Below are 21,750 nucleotides of genomic sequence, written 5' to 3'. Positions count from 1 at the left end.
GCGAGGAAGCGCCGTCCCATGCCGGAGGTGTGCGGCAAGGCTGCCGGGGGGGGGAGCGCTTCTCTCCCCCGCCGCCTCACCGCGCACCTCCAGCATGAGACTGGGCTTCGGAGCGGCGGTTGGCGGAGCGGCAGTTGGCTGTTCCCTGTGTCCCGAGAGCGCGGGTCCAATCCCTGTGTCCCTGGTTGTCCCTCCGTCCAATCCCTGTGTCTCTGGGGGACATGCGCAGTACCCCAGGGACACACGGGACAACTGGACGCAGGGACAACATGGACATTATTATATAGGATGTAGGTATGTTTTATGTTATGAAAATAAGGTATTGTGTTGTGATATGTACTGTGTAAATGTAAATGTATGTGTTGTATATGTTAATAAAAAAAATTAATAAGTTTTTTTTATAAAAAAATCTCACAAGGAAGGAGAGTCCACCTCTATTCAATTCTGCTTCGTGATATACTGCTTCTGAACTTGGACATTGCCATCACTAGTAGACATTGATAAACCTCTACCACATGTTTTAATCATCCTATATTGGCTTGGCTTGCTTGCTGCTATCTGCTGAGCTGAGTAGCTGCTGCATTTTCTTTCAAGCAGAATTACCTTTGCTAGTAAAGCTGTAATGCTGTGGTGATGTTCAAAAAACTGATGTGTTTATAGCTTGCAGCCAGCAGCATCTAGCTTCTACACAGCCGTTTCAACCCATAACAATGCAGTTACAAGTCCAATTAAAAAGAATAACTGCTGCTATTGGCTCAAGAGACTGTGCAACTCAGCCATTACTTAGTAAATATTTTTAGGATTGTTGTGTTCAGCACTAGTTAAATAGAGGCTTTCCCACAAATATGCAAACATCTTTTTCTGTTTTTTGGGGGGAAAACTCGATTAGTTGTTGTTTTTCCAAAAAGGATGTTTGGCATCATGATAGGTTGCCCTTCTGTCTCTGGGTGATCATTACTGCTCACATACTTGACTAATGGATATGTCCCAATCTTAAATTATTTTTCCTGTGTTTGCCTCATTCCTTTCCAGTGTGCATCTGTCTACTACTTCAGTGTTCAGTTTTTATCCCCCTTCAGAGTTACTGTCTATATTCTCTCCTTTTACCTTTCCTCACTGTTTTTACTTTGTCTTTCAACTTCATAATTATTGTTGTCCCTTTGGTTCAGTCATAAATGGTTTATTTCATTGAACTCAATGGACTGTGTGGCAAACAGTAGATTCTGACCCTTATTTTTTTAAGATTAGTTCTGAGAAAAGATTTTTCTGAGGCATATAACATCCATATGTAATGTTAGAATTAGTTTCGAATTCACCAACTCGGTGCCCTCGAGATGTGCTGATTGGGGCTGATGGGAAATGTATGAAGTTGAAGGGCACCAGGTAGGCAAAGTCTGGTTTAGAGAAAAGCCAACTGACTATACCTTTTTGTACCTCAGGAGAAACAAGACAATCTATAAGTGAATTATTCTAGAGTATTCCCATTAAACTTATTAAATGTGTTTCAGTGAGGTGAGTTATGAATTACAGTAATCATCAAAGAGTAGACTATTGTTCCAAGACCTTAGCTGTCTGAGAACCTGGGCTCCTAAAAACTTAATGCTGGCATTATTTCAGCTCTGTTGTACAATGTTGGCTCCTGGTGTTGGGGTGAGACCTTTGTATAGCAACAACAACTCTGTTTAGCTAACATATTCATTGTTGCCTGTATGGTCTGCTGTGGGGAAAAGCCTTTGCCTAGCAATCTTAAATCTCTGCACCTAGAAGTTGGCACTGGCTAGGCTAGAAAAGCCAGACTTAAAGCAACATAGTGCAACATGATCTCTGTATGCAGCGTATATAATTAATGTAGCATGCTAGCCCTATAGCAGTAAGAGTTTTTTAACCAGGAAGACAAACCACTTTCTGCTACTGGCTCTTGCTGCCTTCTAAACCAGGATAACCAACAAGAAGTGCCAGGTAGCAAATAGTGCTGTTGGATCCATGGTTCAAATTAGTGATGAGTGAAGGATTTGGCCACCTCATGGGAAGAGAAGAATCCTTGGAAAAGACCCTGATGTTGGGAAAGATTGAGGGCACTAGGAGAAGGGGACGACAGAGGACGAGATGGTTGGACAGTGTTCTTGAAGCTACGAATATGAGTTTGACCAAACTGTGGGAGGCGGTGCAGGACAGGAGTGCCTGGCGTGCTATGGTCCATGGGGGTCACGAAGAGTCGGACACGACTAAACAACAACAACGAAGGATTAGGCTTACAAGGCTATAATTTTCAGGTCCAGCTATAAATTCTTAACCCATACTATACCCTGGTGTTTGTTGCACTATATGATGGTTGCAAGATGTGTACAAAGCAGGGGTGAGGAAGCGGTGGTCCTCCAGATTGTTGGTAGGGGAGCACGCCTCCCATGTTGACTGTGGCTTGTGGGAATCAGAGTTCAACATTTGGAGGGCCACAGCTTTCCCATCTCTCACATAGAGCCTGTGAAGCACAGACTGCACTCTTGAGGGTAATCAGGAGTTCTCAGAGTCCACTTGTGGAGTCAGTGCCTGTCTGTAAGAGAGAGAAATAGGAGGATGTATTTGTTGGCATATAACACATTTTTATGTGTCTCCCCCCCCCTTATCTGTAGATAAACCTGATCCTCCAGCAGGAACGCCTTGTGCTTCAGACATAAGGAGTTCTTCCCTCACCCTCTCATGGTACGGTTCTTCATATGATGGTGGAAGCGCAGTACAGTCCTACACTGTGGAAATCTGGAATACAGTGGACAAGAAATGGACAGATCTCACTACATGCCGCAGCACTTCTTATAACGTCCAGGACCTGCTGGCTGACCGGGAGTACAAATTCAGGGTGCGAGCTGCTAACGTGTATGGGATAAGTGAGCCAAGTCATGAATCTGAGCTAGTAAAAGTGGGAGACAAGCAAGAAGGTAAGTTTGTTGTCACTTGAAGTTAATGTTTAAATATGAATGTATATGCCATTTGGTTTTTACTGTGGCAGCTTTTAGGTGTAGATCACCTTTTTTTCTTAATCTGGGGACTGGGTGCGAGACTGGATAGTACACACAAGAAAATTGAGTATTTATGCTCTTGCATCTCTCCATGGTCCAGTTGGTTAGAAGATCTGGGTGGCTTTATAAAATGTAGGATTCAAAGAAATGAAAAAGTGAGTGTGCATGTATATGTATGAGAATATTTCATAATCAGCTTCAGTGGCTTGGAAAGACTGTTTACCAAAAAGAGGAAAAAGTTTGCAAGCCAGATTTACCAGTTCTTGCGCTAGTGGAAGCCAGTGCAACAAGTCTTTTTAGTATAATAGGACGTCCCCTCCCTCTACCCCCACCCTCCTTCCCCACATGCCCTCTCCAAATATGCTTGGGAGGGTCAGGAAAACCCTCAGAACAGCACACAGTTCCATCTGGCAAGCAGAAATGCTTAGCACAACATTGAATTCCACCCGTTGTCTTGGAGTTATGTATTCTAATTGAATCCCAGTTTCTCACATCGTACTGTTGCTGTAGTGGTGTAGTAGAGAAGAGTTGGTGAACCATGAACTGTGACCTGGAAATTTCTGGTTCAGATCCTAGCTCAGCCACAAGCTCCCAATGTAGCTTGGGGTGGGGGGCATAGTGACTGAGCCAGGTGTGTTTCTCTTGTGAGGCCGTTCTGTAATTCTGGTGCCCTTTTATCCTTACAACAATCATGTAAAGGTGAGTCTGAATTATTTTCTCCTTTTGCAGATGGGGCTCTAAGGCTGACTGGCCACACATTAAAAATCATTGTGGCACAAGCTTTTCTAGGCCATTTCATCATTGTCTCTGGCGCCCAGAAGCTTGTGGTACAATAAAATGATAGCATTTAAGGTGCCAGAAATCATAGCAAAGAATCAACTGCAACAGGCTAACATAGCTACCAATCTAGAGGCTGTGCGCACACTATACCCTCAAAATAAATTTGAAGCCTCAAAGAATTCTGGACTCTTTGGTTTGTTAAAAGTTTCTGGGAAATGTAACTCTACGAGGGGTTAACTACAGTGACCAGAATTATTTGAGGGAAAGAAAGGGTACCGTGTGCATGGTATGAGTTGTTTTATTCAGTCCTCATGCTGCCCTTTACAATAACAAAGTAGATTAACACTAGTAGGGCTACCGCTTCCTTCAACTATGTCCTACAGGCCATTTTAACAGGCCTTCCTATTCACCACCATAGCTGCCAAGTTATCCCTTTTTTACAGGGATTTTCCCTTATGCTGAATAGGCTTCCTCGCGAGAAAAGGGAAAACTTGGCAGCTATGTTCACCACTGCTTTCCTGGAGGTTCTTGCTCTTGCCTTCCTGAGCACAGATTGCTGGACTAGTTAAAAAAGGAGGGGAAATGAACCACAAGTCTCTCTTCCACTGCACCCCTCCTTCACACGCCTCCATTATGTGAGGAAGAAAGCAGGGTGCTGCTACAGATGCCAGATTGTGGGGAGGGGAAGTCCTTTCCTCATACAGAAAGGCCCTGAAGGCGAGAAAGTTACTATATGTATTATTTTGTCCTAATGTTTTCCATTCCTAAAGGCAATCTCTGTAAAAGAAAGGTCAAATATAGCACAAGTCATATCCCAGACGTCCACATGTTCCAAGAGTGGAATTAAAAGGGGTCTTGTGAATTTCTTGCTACTGATGTATAGGGTTTTTCGTAAGAGCCATGTATGGCATTGGAAAAGCTTCAATTTTAAAAAGAGAGATAGTTGAGAGTTAGGTGACGGCCCATCCCCCAGTTTTTTTGCATTCAGTCCATGAAGAATGGATTATGTGTTCCAATTCCCTCTTCCTGTTTTTAAGTATGTTCTATATATAGTACTTTGTAGGTTTAATTTACTTCGGCATAACCACAAACAGTTCATAATATTATTTTAGAGTAAAATAATAGGATAAAATAACATTGCAGTCATTGAGAGCTGTATGATATTATTAACATCAGCTCCTAAGCACATAGGATTTATCCAGCTTCTGTTCGTTGAGGATTTCAATGGAGGGACATCATACTGATCATCAGAATTCTCCTCTCTTATATGCACTCAATATAAGTAGAGATTTCCCCTCAAAGAGAGAATGGAGCAGAAAATCCGGAAAGTGGCAGCTGGGTGGCAATACCCATTTCCCTATGCTGTGATGGCCCCTCTCTTTTCACTGGAGGAAGAATGTCCATTTAAGCCTCCCTAATTCTGTATTTTGCAGTGGTACATATACGTGAAAGGAAACACAGTTATAATAAATTTAAATAAACTAACGGAGCAGGACATGATTCAACAATGGGCCTTGGCAGTTGCCCATGCATGCCAGTTGCTGATGTCATCCCTGTAGCCTTGTCAAGAGACGAGGAACGCACATACAGAATTCAACTTTTAATCCTTAAAGGGAGGAATAAAGATGGTATGAGAAGGCATCCTTTATAGACATATACATTTATATTTGGTTATAGGTCCCAAAGGAGAAGAAGAAGAAGAAGCTGAAGGATCAGATGATGGTAAGAAATTGCTCTTTCACCATACTGCATTTGCAGTGCGTGGCCCTCCTTGTAATCAGATGTGTTTTTCCCCCTGCCAACTTCTAGAAGAGAAGGAAACAGAATTTGACTATCGGACAGTGGCTATCAATACAGAAGAAAAAGTTTCAGACTCCTACAATGTTGAAGAAAGACTGGGATCGTAAGTGTAGCAATATGCATTTTCTTCTAAGCATGTTTTCTTGACAGTTAACTTCCGTCAAAATCAATGTGGCTGCGCTTCAGAGAAAATACGTTTAGGATCGGAGTGTTAATGTGAAACATACCATGATTTCTTTCTGAGAAATGTATCACGTGGGGCATAGCTTGTCCATGCCCCCACACCAGAAATACCATTTGGCTATTCTAAACCCCACCCCATCCCAGTTTTTTTCCCTGGTTCCACCACTGGTGGTTCCTTCTATAGTCTAACCTTGTGAATGAGTTTCTTCCTTTCTTTCATGGTTCCTAAATGGTTTCAAAAATCCCTGTGTTGAAGAGAGTACTCAAGGCTTACAAATATATAAAACCAATTTAATTTGTGTCTGACTGAACAGCAATGTGCAATTTTTACAGTTTCGTTATAACTACAAGAAATTACGCCAGGCACCCCCAAGCTGCAGCCCTCCAGATGTTTTGGCCTACAACTCCCATGATCCCTAGCTAACAGGACCAGTGGTCAGGGATGATGGGAATTGTAGTCCAAAACATCTGGAGGGACAAAGTTTGGGGATGCCTGGATTACGCAATTTGGCCTTTTGTCTTGCCTTTAGGAGATATTCCTTGCTGCTAGTGCTTATAATTCCCAAAATGTATGAGTTATGATGCTGCTGCTCAGTGAAGGCCAGCTGTAAATCACTGAAAATTGCCTCCTTCCAAGGCCCTTCCATTTGCAGAAGTGCAACTTTGGATCTAACCCATTAAAATAAAACACACTGTAAGAAAAAACTAGCCCACTTCCCTATACACATCTGACACAGAACAGCCATAGTTAGTGCCCAAATGAAGGAACTTCAGAGCTGGGGTACAATACTTGTGACAGTTTTGTCCAGTATATCAATCCTCTTAACTTGATACAGAGCAGGACCTCAGTTGACTTTCTAAGAGCATAGGTAGGTCCATACAAGAGAAGGTGGTCTCTAAAAGTAATGAGATCTCAGGTGTATCTCATTTAGCACCTTATAAACTAGGTGCAGGAAACCTTTGGCCCGCCATATGTTGCTGAACTACAGTTCCCTTCAGCTCCAGCAAACATTACCAACAGCCAGGGGGTGATGGGAGTTATAGTCCAGCAACATATGGGGGGGAGGTTTTATGGAAGGCCAAAGGTTCCCCACATTTGTTCTAATGCTTTCTCCAGACCTACCCCAATGCAAGTAAATAAATAAAATAGATTTCCCACAGAATCAAAACAACATATGAATTAGAATTAGTTTTGCTAATATGGGGACGGACCATTGCTCAGTGTGAGACCACATGCTTTGCTTGCTGAATGTCCCAGATTCTGTCCCTAGTGTTTCAGTTAGAATGAGCAGGGAACAGGTGATTGGAAAGATCTTTGCCTGGACCTTATTGAGCTGCTGCAAGAGTAGATAACAGAGCTGCAGAGTTACTAGTACGGAGTCTCAGTGGTGACTCATGTTCACTGGGGCTAGTGGTGCAGAAGGCAGGGAGCCCAAACATGGAGCCAGAGCCAAAGAAAGGTGGAGCCAACTATTTCTAAGTTTGTCTGCAACATTCTCCCCACTAGGTTTTACAAGGGTAGCACTAACAAGCAGTGCCACTCCCTGGACAGGTTGTAAAAAAAAGCAGGCTGGCTGAGGGCAGACTGAGTTTAGTGTCCTAATTTGTTCTAATGGATCAGCCACCACTGCTTTGTATAAGGCAGCTTCCTATGTTCCTCTGTATTGCACCATACACCCTAAAATATGTGTTTGTGTGTGACTCAGGGCATTTGGTCTAAAACACAGCAAGTCCTATCTTCTGAGTTCAAGATCACATTAATCATTCCAGGACATCAAAAAAGCATGTTCTAATGTTTTCAGACTGTGTTGTGTGCTGACCCTCAGACATTGAAATAGCTTAATGTGGATTCCTCTGTATTTTGCAGGGGAAAATTTGGACAAGTCTTCAGACTTGTTGAGAAGAAAACTGGAAAAGTTTGGGCAGGAAAGTTTTTTAAAGCATATTCAGCTAAGGATAAAGAAAACATAAGGCAAGAAATCAGCATTATGAACTGTTTGCACCATCCAAAGCTCGTTCAATGTGTAGATGCCTTCGAAGAGAAAGCAAACATTGTCATGGTGTTGGAACTGTGAGTATAAATTAGACTATTGTTACTTTCGCATAACAATGTTATTTTTAAAAATCTAACAAAGTCCTCCTAGTTCTCTTAACATATCCGCAAGTAGTTCTTCCTTTGTTCTTCACAGTTTTCCCATTTGTCAGATATTGCATTCTTCACTGATATACCCTTTAAAAATCAGATAAACTTGAATTTGCTAAGAACCACCACTAAGAATACTTAGTGAAGTACCTGTGCCACCTTTTCTTATTTGCTCTAGTGCACAGAGGGATGCAAGAGAAATTACAAGAAAATGTAGATTGCCTCACATCTTACTGGGCTTCTGGAATAAGGACCTGATAATGTGATGTTTGAGAGTAGGGGGGAAGACTGGGTGAATGTTGGGGGACAGATGAATGGTTCTGCATTAAACCACTCTACTGGTTCATACCCCACCAACTGTATTTTCATCCTTCAGAATAACCCACGTGCAAACTGTCTTCATATGGAATTTTACCAAACAATAATGTTAATTTAAAAATCTTTCTCTTTTGAATTATATTTTAGTGTTTCTGGAGGCGAGCTCTTTGAGAGAATCATTGATGAGGACTTTGAGCTAACAGAGAGAGAGTGCATTAAATACATGAAACAGATCTCAGAAGGAGTACAGTATATTCATAAGCAGGGCATTGTCCATTTGGATTTGAAGCCCGAAAATATTATGTGTGTCAACAAGACTGGTACAAGAATCAAGCTGATTGACTTTGGGCTTGCACGAAGGCTAGGTAAAAACTATTGAAACTGTTTTACTAAACTATGACCTATTTGATAGGTATTTGATTGTGCGTAGATGTCACAAGACCCAAGCGTTTTATTTAATTCAGAACTTATCTTCCCGAATTCCATATGGTTTGAGTCAGCCTTGGAGCCAAGTCTGCATTGATGGGCACTTCGTATGTACGCTTCCTTTCCCCAGGCACACAGTGATCGTATCCCAGAGGTTCCAAAAAGTTGGAAGAGCCCATGTGAAAGCCTTAGTCCACACTGTGGGTGTTCTTGCTTATAGCATTCAACAGAGTCTACTGACTAGTCTTGAGTAGGAAAGTGGGTTCGTATGACAAATATCCAGAAAAAAAAGAAATAAAGGAATTATTTCTGGAATTGCTGCAAAATGGCAACTGAAGTTTTGTCCGGTGATATGAATTCACCATTACTAGAAATCTAAATTATGCGGTATTTCTGCTCTGCGGCCACTGTATTTCAGCCTCAGAACAGTTTTATTAAATATTAAAATTGTTGGGCCAACCCCTTTATACATTTCCCAGCCTACCCTCCTCTTACATCCCATAGGGACAATAACTGAGAGAATCCTGTGAGCCTTTGCTCTCTATTTTAAAGCTTTATGTGCCTTTTCATTGTATTTTCACCAATTAAAAGAAGGAGGGGGGAAACCAGTGCAGCTAAGCTTCTATGCTTTGATGTCATTTAAATGAGTTAAGACCAGTGATCCTTTTGTGGTCAATTTCTGCAGAGAATTAGTTGTCCTGTTTTGCCAGGACATGCCAAAGATATAGATATTTTTCCTGACCTTTTTTGGTATGTTTAGAACAATTTACATCGCCTATCTCGTGCTGGGCAGAAAATGTGGTACACTGGCCCTCATAATAAAACAGTTCAGCATAAATAAGTGTCAGATTTTGTTTCACTGTCCACAGAATTCTGAAGCAGAATACCTCCTGCTTGAGGAATTCTCCTGGTTGTTATTTTTTTTTATTTGTTAAATTTGTATACTGTCCTATACCTGCAGGTCTCAGGGCGGTTCACAGATTAGTTATTGTGAGAAGCAAGATGATGGTCCAGGTGAATATTTGGCCTAATCCATTAATGTTCTCCTTAGCCTTATTAGAAACTGGAATACTTTTTGGTATGAGGGCCACAAGACCCATTTGTTTTGACTTTACTCAAGAAAAACACATGTGGCCCTACATACACCACTACCACATGTTCCTGTATTAGCAGCTATGTCCATTCACTTTCCACCTCAGTGGATTCGAAATTATTTATATAGTAGTAGGAATCGTGGATTTTAACCCCACTGCCTCCTTAGAAAAACAGTTTTCTCCCATTCCCCACCTAAAAGTATTGATGAGCAAAATGGTGTTAGAACCCAATGTATTGAGTTTGGACATGGGCAATTAAGTTCATATCCCAACTCGGCCTTCTAGCTCACTGGGTTGCCTTGGACAAGTTGCAGTCTCTCCACCTGAATTTATCTCCAAACATTATTGGAAGGAGGTTAAATGCTGCTTTGATCACAAACAGCTGCTTGGACTGATATAGGACATGTTCAAGTCTGGTATTTCTAGTTTTGAAAGGTAGGAGGTATAGTTTTTCCATGCTATATATATAATTTTTTCTCCCTGTTTCACAGAAAGTGCAGGTTCTCTTAAAGTCCTCTTTGGGACACCAGAGTTTGTGGCTCCAGAAGTGATAAACTATGAGCCTATTGGGTATGCTACAGACATGTGGAGCATAGGAGTCATCTGCTACATCTTGTGAGTACTTGCTGCTGGGCCAAATCTTGACCATTTCTCAAATCCCACTGATAATTATCTCTTATGTTTGTTAATTGTATTCCCATGCCTATATGCTGCAACAGAGCCAGACATTCCCAGTAGAGTTATTTGATTCTAGAGTATTTTCCCCACACCACCCTTGCTCTTTCTTCAGAGTCACTTATTGGTGTATTAATACTCTACCTATGTTATGGGAATGTTATATATTCTCTTAATTACGCTAATGGTTTTTCAACTTATTCCACAGATATGTTCATTAACGAATTCCATAGTTGCTTCCTGGAATTCAGCTACTGGTAGCTGCAATTAACCACTGTGAGATTTTTGTTAAAATATTGTATAGTAATAATAAAAGAATAAAGTAATAAAAATCCCTAGCAATCCAATAGCCAAATTACTTCATCCAGTCTCATTTAGACAAGTACTTTTCCTGATTCATCTTACCAAATGTATGTATAACACTGCATCGTAAAAAATATATCACAGTAGTTTTACAATAATATAAAAACACAAAACCAAAGAAGAAAGTCATAAAAGGTTAAAAACCAGTTAAAAGCAAAAAATAAATTAAAAACAAACATCAAGAGACCATTGTGTCAAGCAGCAAAATGTATTGGGCTTGCCATGCACACTCTTGGTTTCCTGCTTACCTGCAGAGCCAACCTTAGGCCAGTGAATCATAGAATTGTAGAATTGGAAGGGACCCCAAAAGTCATCTAGTCCAACCCCCTGCAATGCAGGAATCCTGTCCACAGCTGTCCCTGGGTGGGCTTGAACCTGCCACCTTCTGGTTAACAGCCAGCCGCAGTGAAAAACATCTTTCTGGGGTTGCTGAACACCACGCTGCAATCCTAATGCTAGAGTAGCTTATTCAGATTTACCGTAGTATTTTTAAAGGGAAATATAGCTTTGTTCTGGCCCTGGATGCTGCTATAAACTTAACTATGCCTAAGGTTACCTTGCCAAGAAGATGCCTGATCTCAGTAGCTGGAAAAAATCTTTCCAGTAAACATCTCAGTGTTAGTTGTAATAGTAACTGTATAGCTTCAACCCCAAATACCTTCTCTGAAGCAGACACAGCTCATCTTTGCCACTTTGACTTCAGTACTGCAGAAAGAAAATTGTTTCCATAATTTGTCAAAATTTTGTTCCATTATTGCTTTACTTGGCTATTATTTAAAACTGAGATCAGAGCACTGGGGCATGAAGATCTGTGATAAAGATGGAAATGTTTTAGGGATAAACTTCATTAAAAGCTCCAGCAATCTCCCCTCATGCACTTTTTGTTCTTCCACTTACCAATTAGAGAAATAAATACTAACAGAACATTGCTTTTCCTGGAAGTATTTTTAAACCAGTTTTGGACTGCATCTTTCCTGAGACCAACGTAACACACCATTGCATATGAAACCACCTTAAATGTTGACAGTCAGGTTTATATCATCACAAGACAGAATCAGCATTGATGTGCTTTGATACTGGATGAACATTAATCCTCAGATTATGCATTGACTTGCCACACGAATGTCTAGGGATGGTTGGGCCACCTTAAGTCTAATCCATGCACTCTGAGCAGTTTAGTCATGCTGGCCACATGACCTGGAAAGCTGTCTGTGGACAAATGCCCTCGACCTGAAAAGTGAGATGAGCACCACATCCCATAGTCGCCTTTGTTGTTGTTGTTTAGTCGTTTAGTCGTGTCCGACTCTTCGTGACCCCATGGACCATAGCACGCCAGGCTCTCCTGTCTTCCACTGCCTCCCGCAGTTTGGTCAAACTCATGTTCGTAGCTTCGAGAACACATCCCATAGTCGCCTTTGACTGGACTTAACTGTCCAGGGCTCCTTTACCTTTACCTTTATTCTGTGTCAGTTTTGCTGGTGCTCAATCATAGGCCCATTCTGTTCCATTCTTTGCATACTTTATAAGAGAAAAAAAGCATGAAAAATCCACATGTAAGTTGTATGCATTTACTGTAAAATACACATTGCTCAATGCATTTCAATGAATTTCCCCCTAAAATTCTGACATAAAATACATGTTTTTGTTGCAAACCTTTGGCAACCAAAACCATAGTATGTACTAAATATGAAGAAGTACATAATCCAACTGATAGTTTTAAGCAAATTTGGGAATGTTGCAATGGGTTGGTCTGGAGCAAATAAATTCCTCCTTCATCACTAGTAATGACATACATTGCTTTTGCGTATACTCTTAGTAAGTACTTTCTGTTGAGGGAAAGCATCTACAACTAAAAAAGAGAACATCATAGTTTTTTGGTTCCCTCTAGTGGGTGAAAAATAGAATTATTATTTTTGTTCAGCAGTTGACACATTTCAAACCCAGCACTGACTAGCAGAGATACATCACATTATGATTCCCCCCCCCCTGCAGCTTAGCTACAGGGAAATTTTGGAAGCATTGTCTTTACCTCTGTGTACATACAATTGTTGGATGTATAGATTTGCAAGTAATAAATATGTGTGTTCCTCATAGGGTTTTAAACTCAAAACTTCGATAATTTTGAAATGCCCTTGTTCTTTTAAACCTCAGGGTCAGTGGACTTTCCCCTTTCATGGGAGACAATGACAATGAAACTTTAGCCAATGTTACCTCAGCCACCTGGGATTTTGATGACGAAGCTTTTGATGAGATCTCAGATGATGCCAAGGACTTTATCAGCAGCCTTCTAAAGAAAGATATGAAGTAATATGCCTAATGTGCAATGCCTTGCATGTTGCTTGTTGACATGATTGCTTCTCATGAACTTGTGGGAATAATTGAATAGAAGCCTCAATATTATAACAGTTCTGCTATCTGTATCATTGAATCAATGTTGACAAAATTTGTGGAAAAACTACACTTGAGTGCCTGTCCAGTCTTTTCTCTTTGTCCCTGCCAGAGTTGATATACTAGTAATCCAACAGGCAAAATATGTCCCATATATACTTTTGGGGAAGGAACTGTATGGCATTTTCATATTTAAGCAAATTCAAGCCCCAAATCGTGCAAAAGTATAGGTGAAGATGACTCATCCTATATGAATGGCTACTGTGAAACCACATTTTAAAATATAAAGTTAGAGTAACTTTAAATGATCTCCTGTAAATAGTAATGTTGACAATTTTCTAGCATATAAAGTTTACAGAGATAATCGAGTTTATCTGAGTGTTATATGCAATATAATGAGCATTGCTGCTCTGTCAATAAAGAAGAACATGTAGGCGTATGTAATTCAATACATCTGTTCAAGTTGCTAGTTCATCAGAATTTCTATTTCAATAAGCGTGCTGTTTATGTGCATATTATTTTAAGGCAACCATTAGGTCATGTATGAATGATACCCAAATTATTCTTGATGGTTTTAGTGCAACTTACTCGTTACACTGTTAGATGGATGTGCCCACTCGGTCGAGAAAATGCTGATCCCAGTGTGTAATGGGAGTATCTTTCTTTCTTTCTTTTTCTTTTTCTCTTTCTTTTCTTTTATTATTGATTTATTAATTGCCTTCTAAACAACCATCTCACAGCAGTTTACACTAAAGGTGATTAAAAACAGCTGCAAACACAATAGACTATCAAATACATTTAAGGACTAAAGCCATACAAAGTAGACACTCATGGTAAATGCCAGTTGGGAAAGCCTGTGGAACAGAAACGTTTTCAGCTGTTTCTGGAAAGTGCAGATAGTGAGCGCCTGTCTTATCTCACCAGGAATGCTATGCCACAGAACGGGCATCCACACGGAAAGCCCTGCTCTGAGTGACTGCAGTGTGGGCTTCTGTGATCTTTGGAACTTTCAGGAGAAGCTCTTCTGCAGAGAGCAGCTATCTGCTGTGTGTATAAGGTCTCTCAAGTAACCTGGCTCTGAGCTGTATGGGGCCTTATTATATGCAAGTATCCAGTGGCAGATTGGCAGCCAGTGCGAATTTCACTAGCAGAGTGCTATATGCTGCTGGTATTGGTAGTTTCCCCCACACAAACAATTTAGCCTACAGGTATCAATCAGGTTAAATGTGATGTCACATCCACCACGTGCAGGCATGCACAAGTGATGTTGCACGTCCACTTTGTGGTGGCAGCCACTCATCTTCGTCTGCCTCCTCTCCATAGCCAGCGAGAGGGCCTTGGACTCCCCTGAAGGGAGGGGCTTGGACTCAGAGGCAACTACTTATAGGAGATAATTGAATGATCCACGCTGTGCATGGAAAAATAGAGAGAGCTCAATTGTATGTTAATACAATAGCAAGTTCATTGCAACCCTGACTTTCTTTTCTCTAAACTCACAGGGACCGGTTAGATTGCTCCCAATGCCTTCAGCATCCTTGGCTGCAAAAAGACACCAAAACCATGGAAGCCAAAAAACTATCGAAAGATAGAATGAAAAAGTACATGGCTAGAAGGAAATGGCAGGTAATATAGTGGACAGGAAAGTGGGCTGCAGTTCCCCCATACTTTCCATTTCTAAAGTTCGTGATGTGGGGAGTGATGTGGGAATAAAGGGCCTTTTGTTATGAAGAACATACATATTTTGCAGGAAACATGTTGGAAGATGGGAGAAGTAGATTTTAAGTTACCCTTTTCCTAACCCATGTCCTGCAAAGCACATACCTTTAATCACTGAGTTAAGTAAAGGAGATGATTACTCTTTCTGTTTTGGTTTCAAATGCATATCCTGTGCAGAGCTTGTGGGAAAGGTCTCCTTAGATAATAATGGGAAAATTCTCTCCGAGTCATCATTTTGGGGCAATTGAAGAAGACTGAAAACTGCTCAATATTTTTATTGGAAATCGCAGCAAAGAAGACGGGGAAGGTGGGGATCAATATTCATGCCCTTCAGAAATGTGGGTGAAAAGTTTTTCTGTGAGGTTTTTCTGTTGACTTCATATCTGTTCATTTATATTTCTCCTCCTGTTCTCGTTCCTTAAATGGAAACTTTAAATACTCCAGCTGCTTCAAAAATGTTCTGGCTTCCTGACTCTGCAAGCTGCCCAATATTGACTGTGGAAATCCTTGCTTAGGTATCTGTGTCTCCTGCTACTTATAGTTCCCCATCTCCTGGACCTGCTTTTGCAGCATCAAATGGCCTGACATAATTGTGTGGTTTCTACACTATGTAGTTTATAAACATTTTGGGGATCAGTAATCACAAGAATGGATTCACTAAGCATTTCTGGGTTAAATTTCAGAAAACAGGGAATGCGGTTCGTGCAATAGGAAGACTATCCTCTATGGCAATGATATCTGGCCTGAGTGGGAGGAAGTCATCTTCAAGCTCACCAACCAGTCCTGTTAATGCAGAAAAGACAGAAGCTGAAGGTATGAAAATGTTGATATGGTCTGAACACATACTTATTTGTCCTATATGACTTCCAACATTCGAGCAGATGTTATAAATCCATAGTAAACAATATGTACAGCCCTTGGTCCCAAAATTGCATGTGATATTGCGTGATATTTTGTTTAGGATTTAATTAGAATTCGTTAGTAACTGGAATATATTAAAACACTAATTATTAATGTGTGTAGCAACATTATTTATGTAAGTTTGAAATCTTTTAATTAGTGTTTGTGTAAAGACTGTGTGTGGGACGTTGCAACAGCAATTAGTACATGAAGACTTAAAGGTAAAGGGACCCCTGACCATTAGGTCCAGTCGTGACCAACTCTGGGGTTGCAGCGATCATCTCGCTTCTGGTGAACCAGAGCAGCGCACGGAAACGCTTGGAATGATACCTATTTATCTACTTGTACTTTGACGTGCTTTCGAACTGCTAAGTTGGCAGGAGCTGGGACTGAACAAAGGAGCTCACCCCGTTGCAGGGATTCGAACTGCCAACTTTCTGATCAGCAAGCCCTAGGCTCTGTGGTTAAACCCACAGCGCCACAAGACTTACTTTAATCCTAATGAGTCAACAAGTGTTGATGAAACCAGGTGAACTCCTTTGTTAGGTGAGGGGAGGGAATAAGCATTAGTACTTCAAAGCATCAAAAGAGCATTAGAAGGCAAATGAATAAAGGAGGCTTAGTTTTTAGGAACAGTAGAATTAGGACAGGTGCCTTGGACTCGAGTGCACTGCTGTGGGAAACAAACCGCTCTTGAGATGACCAGGCTGTAAGATCTTGATTCTCAAAGGAACAGAGACCCTGGGTGAGTGCCTGGAACCTTGTGGAATTTTGCTACCGCTCGGCAGAGAGTTGGGGTGGAGCCCAACTTTTGTAACCATATACAGTACTGTATGTTCAGCACAATTTGCCATGCAGACCTTCCTGAATACATGAAAAATTACTAGGACATGTTCCTGGGAGTATGATTTATTGGTATTTAAGATCTCGGTGTAACTGGGAAGATCAACAGGGAAGATCATTAGTAGACTGTTATGGCCATGACAAGGTGCTGTACAGATGGGACACATATACGTATCAGATACTCTGGTTTCTCTTCAGGTCGTACATATACGTATCAGACACACTTGCTCTATTGTCTTTTTGGTGCCTATTGAAGACCTTCCTTTTTCAACGAGCTTTTTAATTGGAATTTTTTATCCCTGTCTGTACTGGATTGGGAATTTATATATGAGATTGTTTGTTTTTGTTTTTATTGATAAATTGCTTCAAGTAGTTTTATTGGAAACAATTCATAAATGAACATATAGATGGATATTGAGCCCTTTAAAAATAACTCTCATATGCTCATAGAGCAATGTGGCATATAAGCAAAAATAAACAATCTTAAACAGCAGTCTTATTATTAATATCAGTGTTCTGAAAACACATTGAAATAGTTTCAACAACTTACAATGTGATGTGATGTACATGTTTTAAATTGCAATTACCTTAAGCCACAGCCAGCATAGCCAATGGTCAAGGATGATTAGAGTTGTAGTCCAAAACTTATGAAGGTTGGGGAAGGATGACTGTGTAGTGAGCCATTCTGTGACTGCCCTTGAAAGGCCATAAGCTAAGACTGAGTATTTCAAGATATCCCCCATATGACATCATGATACCACTACACAGTTAACAGAATAGTTGCTATGATGGATCATCATTAATGCTAATAAAATATTTTTGTTTGCGCAAGCACTAGGTAATATTTACTGGTGTCCCAAGGAGCTCACACTTTTTTCCATGTAAATTTGTTTATGATTGAACTGTGAGAATGCTGCTCAAATTAAATTATGTCCTTATGCTACTGAAAAATAGCTCCACCATTAAAGACTATCATGGTATGCACACAAAGCAGACTTCCATGAACTTCTGCACTGTTGCTGAAAGTAAAGGAAGACTTTGATGGTGATGTTTAGGCCACTAAAACAAAGACCCTTTGCCAGAGAAATTTCCATATAAGTTTAATGGATCTTTGTTTACTTTGTCTAGATGAAGCTGCTAGTGCTCTCCTGGAAGCAGTTGATGAAGAAAGGTCCCATGTGAAGCCATATTTCTCTAAAACAATTCAAGATATAGAAGTTGTGGAAGGCAGTGCTGCTAGGTTTGACTGCAAAATTGAAGGTACTCATCATAAATTTGGATGACTATTTTCTGCTATCCACATACCATCTTTCTCTGTGTTGCTTCATCAGTATTTTTCACACTAGTATTTTATCCACCCATAAGCCACTTTATTTTACTCTTCAAGTACATCTTGATACTCCACTACATGGAATCACATATTAATAAACAGGCCCAGCTTACCAAAGACAGAGGACACAGGCTGTGTATTTGAGAGAGTTTCAATTGGACCTATTATTATTATTATTATTATTATTATTATTATTATTATTATTATTTCTATCCTGCCCATCTGGCTGGGTTTCCCCAGCCACTCTGAGCAGCTTACAGCATATATAAAAACACAATAAAACATCCAACATTAAAAAACAGAATATCCTATACAGACTATAACCAATAAATCAATAGAAACATAAACATAAAAAAATCAGTTTACATTGATACCCAAATTAAAATAACCGCCAACCCCAACCCAACAAAAACAAAACAGTGGAACCAAAATTAAAACCATTCTAAACCATTTTTGCCAGTTGCCCCAACCCAAGAGTTGTTCTAGCAATATCCTTCTGGCCTCCCAGGAGCCTCTTTTAGCTGTTCAGGGTGAGTCTGGGCCCTGCCCCCTAGGCCAGGTGAATATGGTCCTTGCAGCAGGGAGTGGTCTTCCTTCTAGCGCTCTCAGCAGCAGCAATGAAAAGCTGTTGTGGAAAAGAAGGCAAGCTCCCTCACAGAATGTGCTGTGATTGATGATCATGCTCAAGTTTTTGAGTGTCTAAAAATGGCTTCAAAGTGCAGAGGCATAATACACAATCCTACGTTGCTCCATGATGATTAAGTTTTAAGAGATTAGCTGAATGTGTAAAGTTTGAGTCTCACTTCACATGACAGACATGTATGCTGCAAATTCACTGTTATCTCCAAGTGATTTGCAAAACGGGAGTATAAACATAGACATGTACTAGGGAAAGAGAACTAGCTGCCACTTTGGCACGTCTTATTGGTGTGTGTGTGTGTGTGTTGTGCTGCAGTTTGAGTGACCGCCAGAAGGTGCAAGCTGCAGGATGCCAACAGCAGGTTGAAGCGAATGGGCAGGCAGGTAGCCCAGGCAGGCCTTTCCAAGTTCCCCATAATTGCCATAATTGTTGCCGCCACCGCCATAACTTGCCTCTTGCTTGCTCACATGTGCACAAAACAGGGCAAGGGAAGCCCACAGTCTGAGCAGGTAGCCTGGCTGAGAAAGCGCAGAGAGCAAGCAGAGAGCCAGATAGATGAAAAGCCAAGGCAGGATGGGCCGTTGACAAGGGGGGTAGGGGGGTTGGTGAGCAACATTAGTAGAAGCAGCAGTTCCTAGTGTCAACCAAAATTATGTTAACGGATGCACATGTACACACACATCCCTTCCCAATATTACAGTGTATCAGCCCCTTAACATGAATCAGACTTTTAAGGATAAGCATGCAAAAATAGTTTTAAGTTGCTTGACTTGTTGCACTTGCTGTCCTTACAGGTTACCCTGATCCAGAGGTGATTTGGTACAAAGATGACCAATCTATCAAGGAGTCCAGACACTTCCAGATAGACTATGATGAGGATGGCAATTGCTCTTTGACTATTTCTGAAGTCTGTGGGGACGATGATGCCAAATATACCTGCAAGGCAGTTAACAGTCTTGGAGAAATAACTTGTACTGCAGAACTCATTGTAGAAACAATGGGGAAAGAAGGGGAAGAAGAGGAGGAGGAGGAAGAAGAATGAAATCAGAATGGGGTAGAGATATGGAAAATTACCCAGTAAAAGACTGATTTTAAGGCTTACACAGTGTAACTTTAGGTCATTTTTCCTGTTTCTTCAGCACAGTCAGCTGATAACCTGTTTGTTTTATTTATGGGCATTAACTTGAATTCGCAAGCTTCAATTTAGTTTAAGTTAAGGCATCAATTGCATTGCCCAATGTGAACAATCAATGTGAACAACACGCCATATGAAAAGCTAATCTGCAATTTTAACCAGATTCCACAATTTATTTGTTGAACATGCTGATCAGGAGAGGGGGACAGAACAATTGTGCTAATTGTTCCATCAACCAATACAACAGCTATGGAGAACTTGGAATACTTCAGAGCCAATCCTCCCAATCATGTCTGCACATAAGTCTCCTAGCATCAGTGGATCTTATATGAATGTATTTTGAGAACACTGAGCACAATCTAGCAGAAGGCTTACCTCCAAAGAGCCACTAAAAGAACGAGAGCTGCACAGAACAACTTGTCAAGCATATACACAACACAGTTACTTGCCATCATCCCATAGCATGTTTGCAGCATATTTATTAGTGAAGACTCCCCCACAGCAGCATTTCAGTTTCTGTATCTTCATTAGTTTTTCCTCTGAACATTATCATTTGTAACTGTAATTCAGAATAACTAAAATTATGCAAAATAATTATCATTGGAATAAAGAGAATGAATTAAGCTTCAGTCTAAGCATTTCAGCTTAAATGTAGTGTAGTTTTCCTCCTCTGAACAGTAAATGCACATTTTTCCATCACCATAATTTGTTGTTGCCAGTTGAGCAGTAGATCTTCTCCTCAGTTACTCTTTCTCCAGACGTGCCAGTTGTTACCATCATATTAGTAAGAACAAGAAAAAGCTGGCTTATGGCGATCTCCAACCATAACAGCTGGTACACTCAAGATTTGGTACTGAACCACAAACTGTCCAAAATGTTGTGTAAGCATTGGTGTGACAGCTTCTCTTGACTACCTTACCTGTAGGTTATACAGTAATTGGCTGGCTTTCTCCCCACAGCTGCCAAACAGAAATGGTAACCAAAAACAGTCCTATGTTACCTTACCTGATGGCAGATTATTGTGTGGGCAACCAAGATACAGAACTTTGCTTATTGAATTGAAAAGGCATATGTGCTGCTGCAAAGTAGTATGTTGTGTAAAGTCAGTGATTGTGTGCCTGTGTGGTGCAACTCTGGTTTGAAACAAACTTCCAAAGCCATGTTTTAGCAGTATCTGTGAGGCCAATGACTTTGAAAATCAGCACAATCAATAATAAAATGTGATTCTTCCTCAAACTGATTAACACATTTAGATTTACTGCCATTGCTTTTCTTTCACAGTTAGTTGCAGTCCAGAGGCCATGAAAAGTTACATTTAATCAATATGTCCACTGTAAGCACATTATTCCAGTTGTGTGGCTTTTCCCTCTCTCACTTTATTTGTAAGATGCAAACATTTTAAGTGTTAACGGTGACTTCTTTTTTTCTAAAAAAAAGTATATAATGAAGATTACTTTAGCTTATTAATGCAGAGGGGAGAAATTAAGTGTACTTTAATACAGATGTATACGGTATCATCTTTTGTTTGATATTGCCTAATGTTATGTGTTCTATATTATTTGCTCATCTGCCTGTTGGAATGCAACATTCTATATATGAGGCTCACTCACTATTGCTGTGGGTTTTTATAACTGCTTTTGCTGTTTCTTGCTAGGAGGAGGTTACCAGTGTGTCTTCTTTTTGAATGGATAAATAACTTTTGTTATAGTAAACACAATAATTGCCAGTTTGCCACACATTCTTATAAGGTTTTTAGTATATTTAGTGCATAAAGAGCATTTTGTCACGTTTTCAATGTGTTAAGAAAACAGTGGGGTGTATTTTTTGTATACTATAATTAAAAATATGCCAATGATTTCTTAAACCAAAAGATTTGCAAGATATGAGAACACTACAGCTGTAGTTACTCACAATTTCTCAATAAAGAAATACCACAAAGCATGCTATTATTTGCTCATTTGTTTAATCATATAAGCAGATCTTTTATTGCAACATGGTTTTC

The 21,750-nt window shown here is 40.3% G+C and overlaps 1 protein-coding gene across 4 annotated transcripts in view; it reads left to right on the top strand.

Annotated features, from left to right (window-relative positions):
• MYLK (myosin light chain kinase) overlaps positions 1-21,689 on the top strand; it is a 185,879-nt gene extending 164,190 nt beyond the window's left edge. For all 4 annotated transcript variants that reach the window (XM_060275899.1, XM_035129122.2, XM_060275882.1 and 1 more), the window contains 11 exons: positions 2,631-2,933; positions 5,472-5,516; positions 5,604-5,697; positions 7,645-7,848; positions 8,386-8,603; positions 10,250-10,373; positions 12,948-13,100; positions 14,684-14,807; positions 15,584-15,713; positions 17,772-17,903; positions 19,408-21,689. In XM_060275899.1, coding sequence (XP_060131882.1) covers positions 2,631-2,933; positions 5,472-5,516; positions 5,604-5,697; positions 7,645-7,848; positions 8,386-8,603; positions 10,250-10,373; positions 12,948-13,100; positions 14,684-14,807; positions 15,584-15,713; positions 17,772-17,903; positions 19,408-19,655 — 1,775 coding nt within the window. In that variant the 3' untranslated portion in view covers positions 19,656-21,689. The remainder of the gene's footprint in view (positions 1-2,630; positions 2,934-5,471; positions 5,517-5,603; positions 5,698-7,644; positions 7,849-8,385; positions 8,604-10,249; positions 10,374-12,947; positions 13,101-14,683; positions 14,808-15,583; positions 15,714-17,771; positions 17,904-19,407) is intronic.
• The last annotated feature ends 61 nt before the right edge of the window (positions 21,690-21,750 follow it).

This window comes from Zootoca vivipara, chromosome 1, assembly GCF_963506605.1.
Source record: "Zootoca vivipara chromosome 1, rZooViv1.1, whole genome shotgun sequence".
NCBI lineage: Eukaryota > Metazoa > Chordata > Lepidosauria > Squamata > Lacertidae > Zootoca > Zootoca vivipara.
This window is presented reverse-complemented; position numbering and strand designations above follow the sequence as displayed.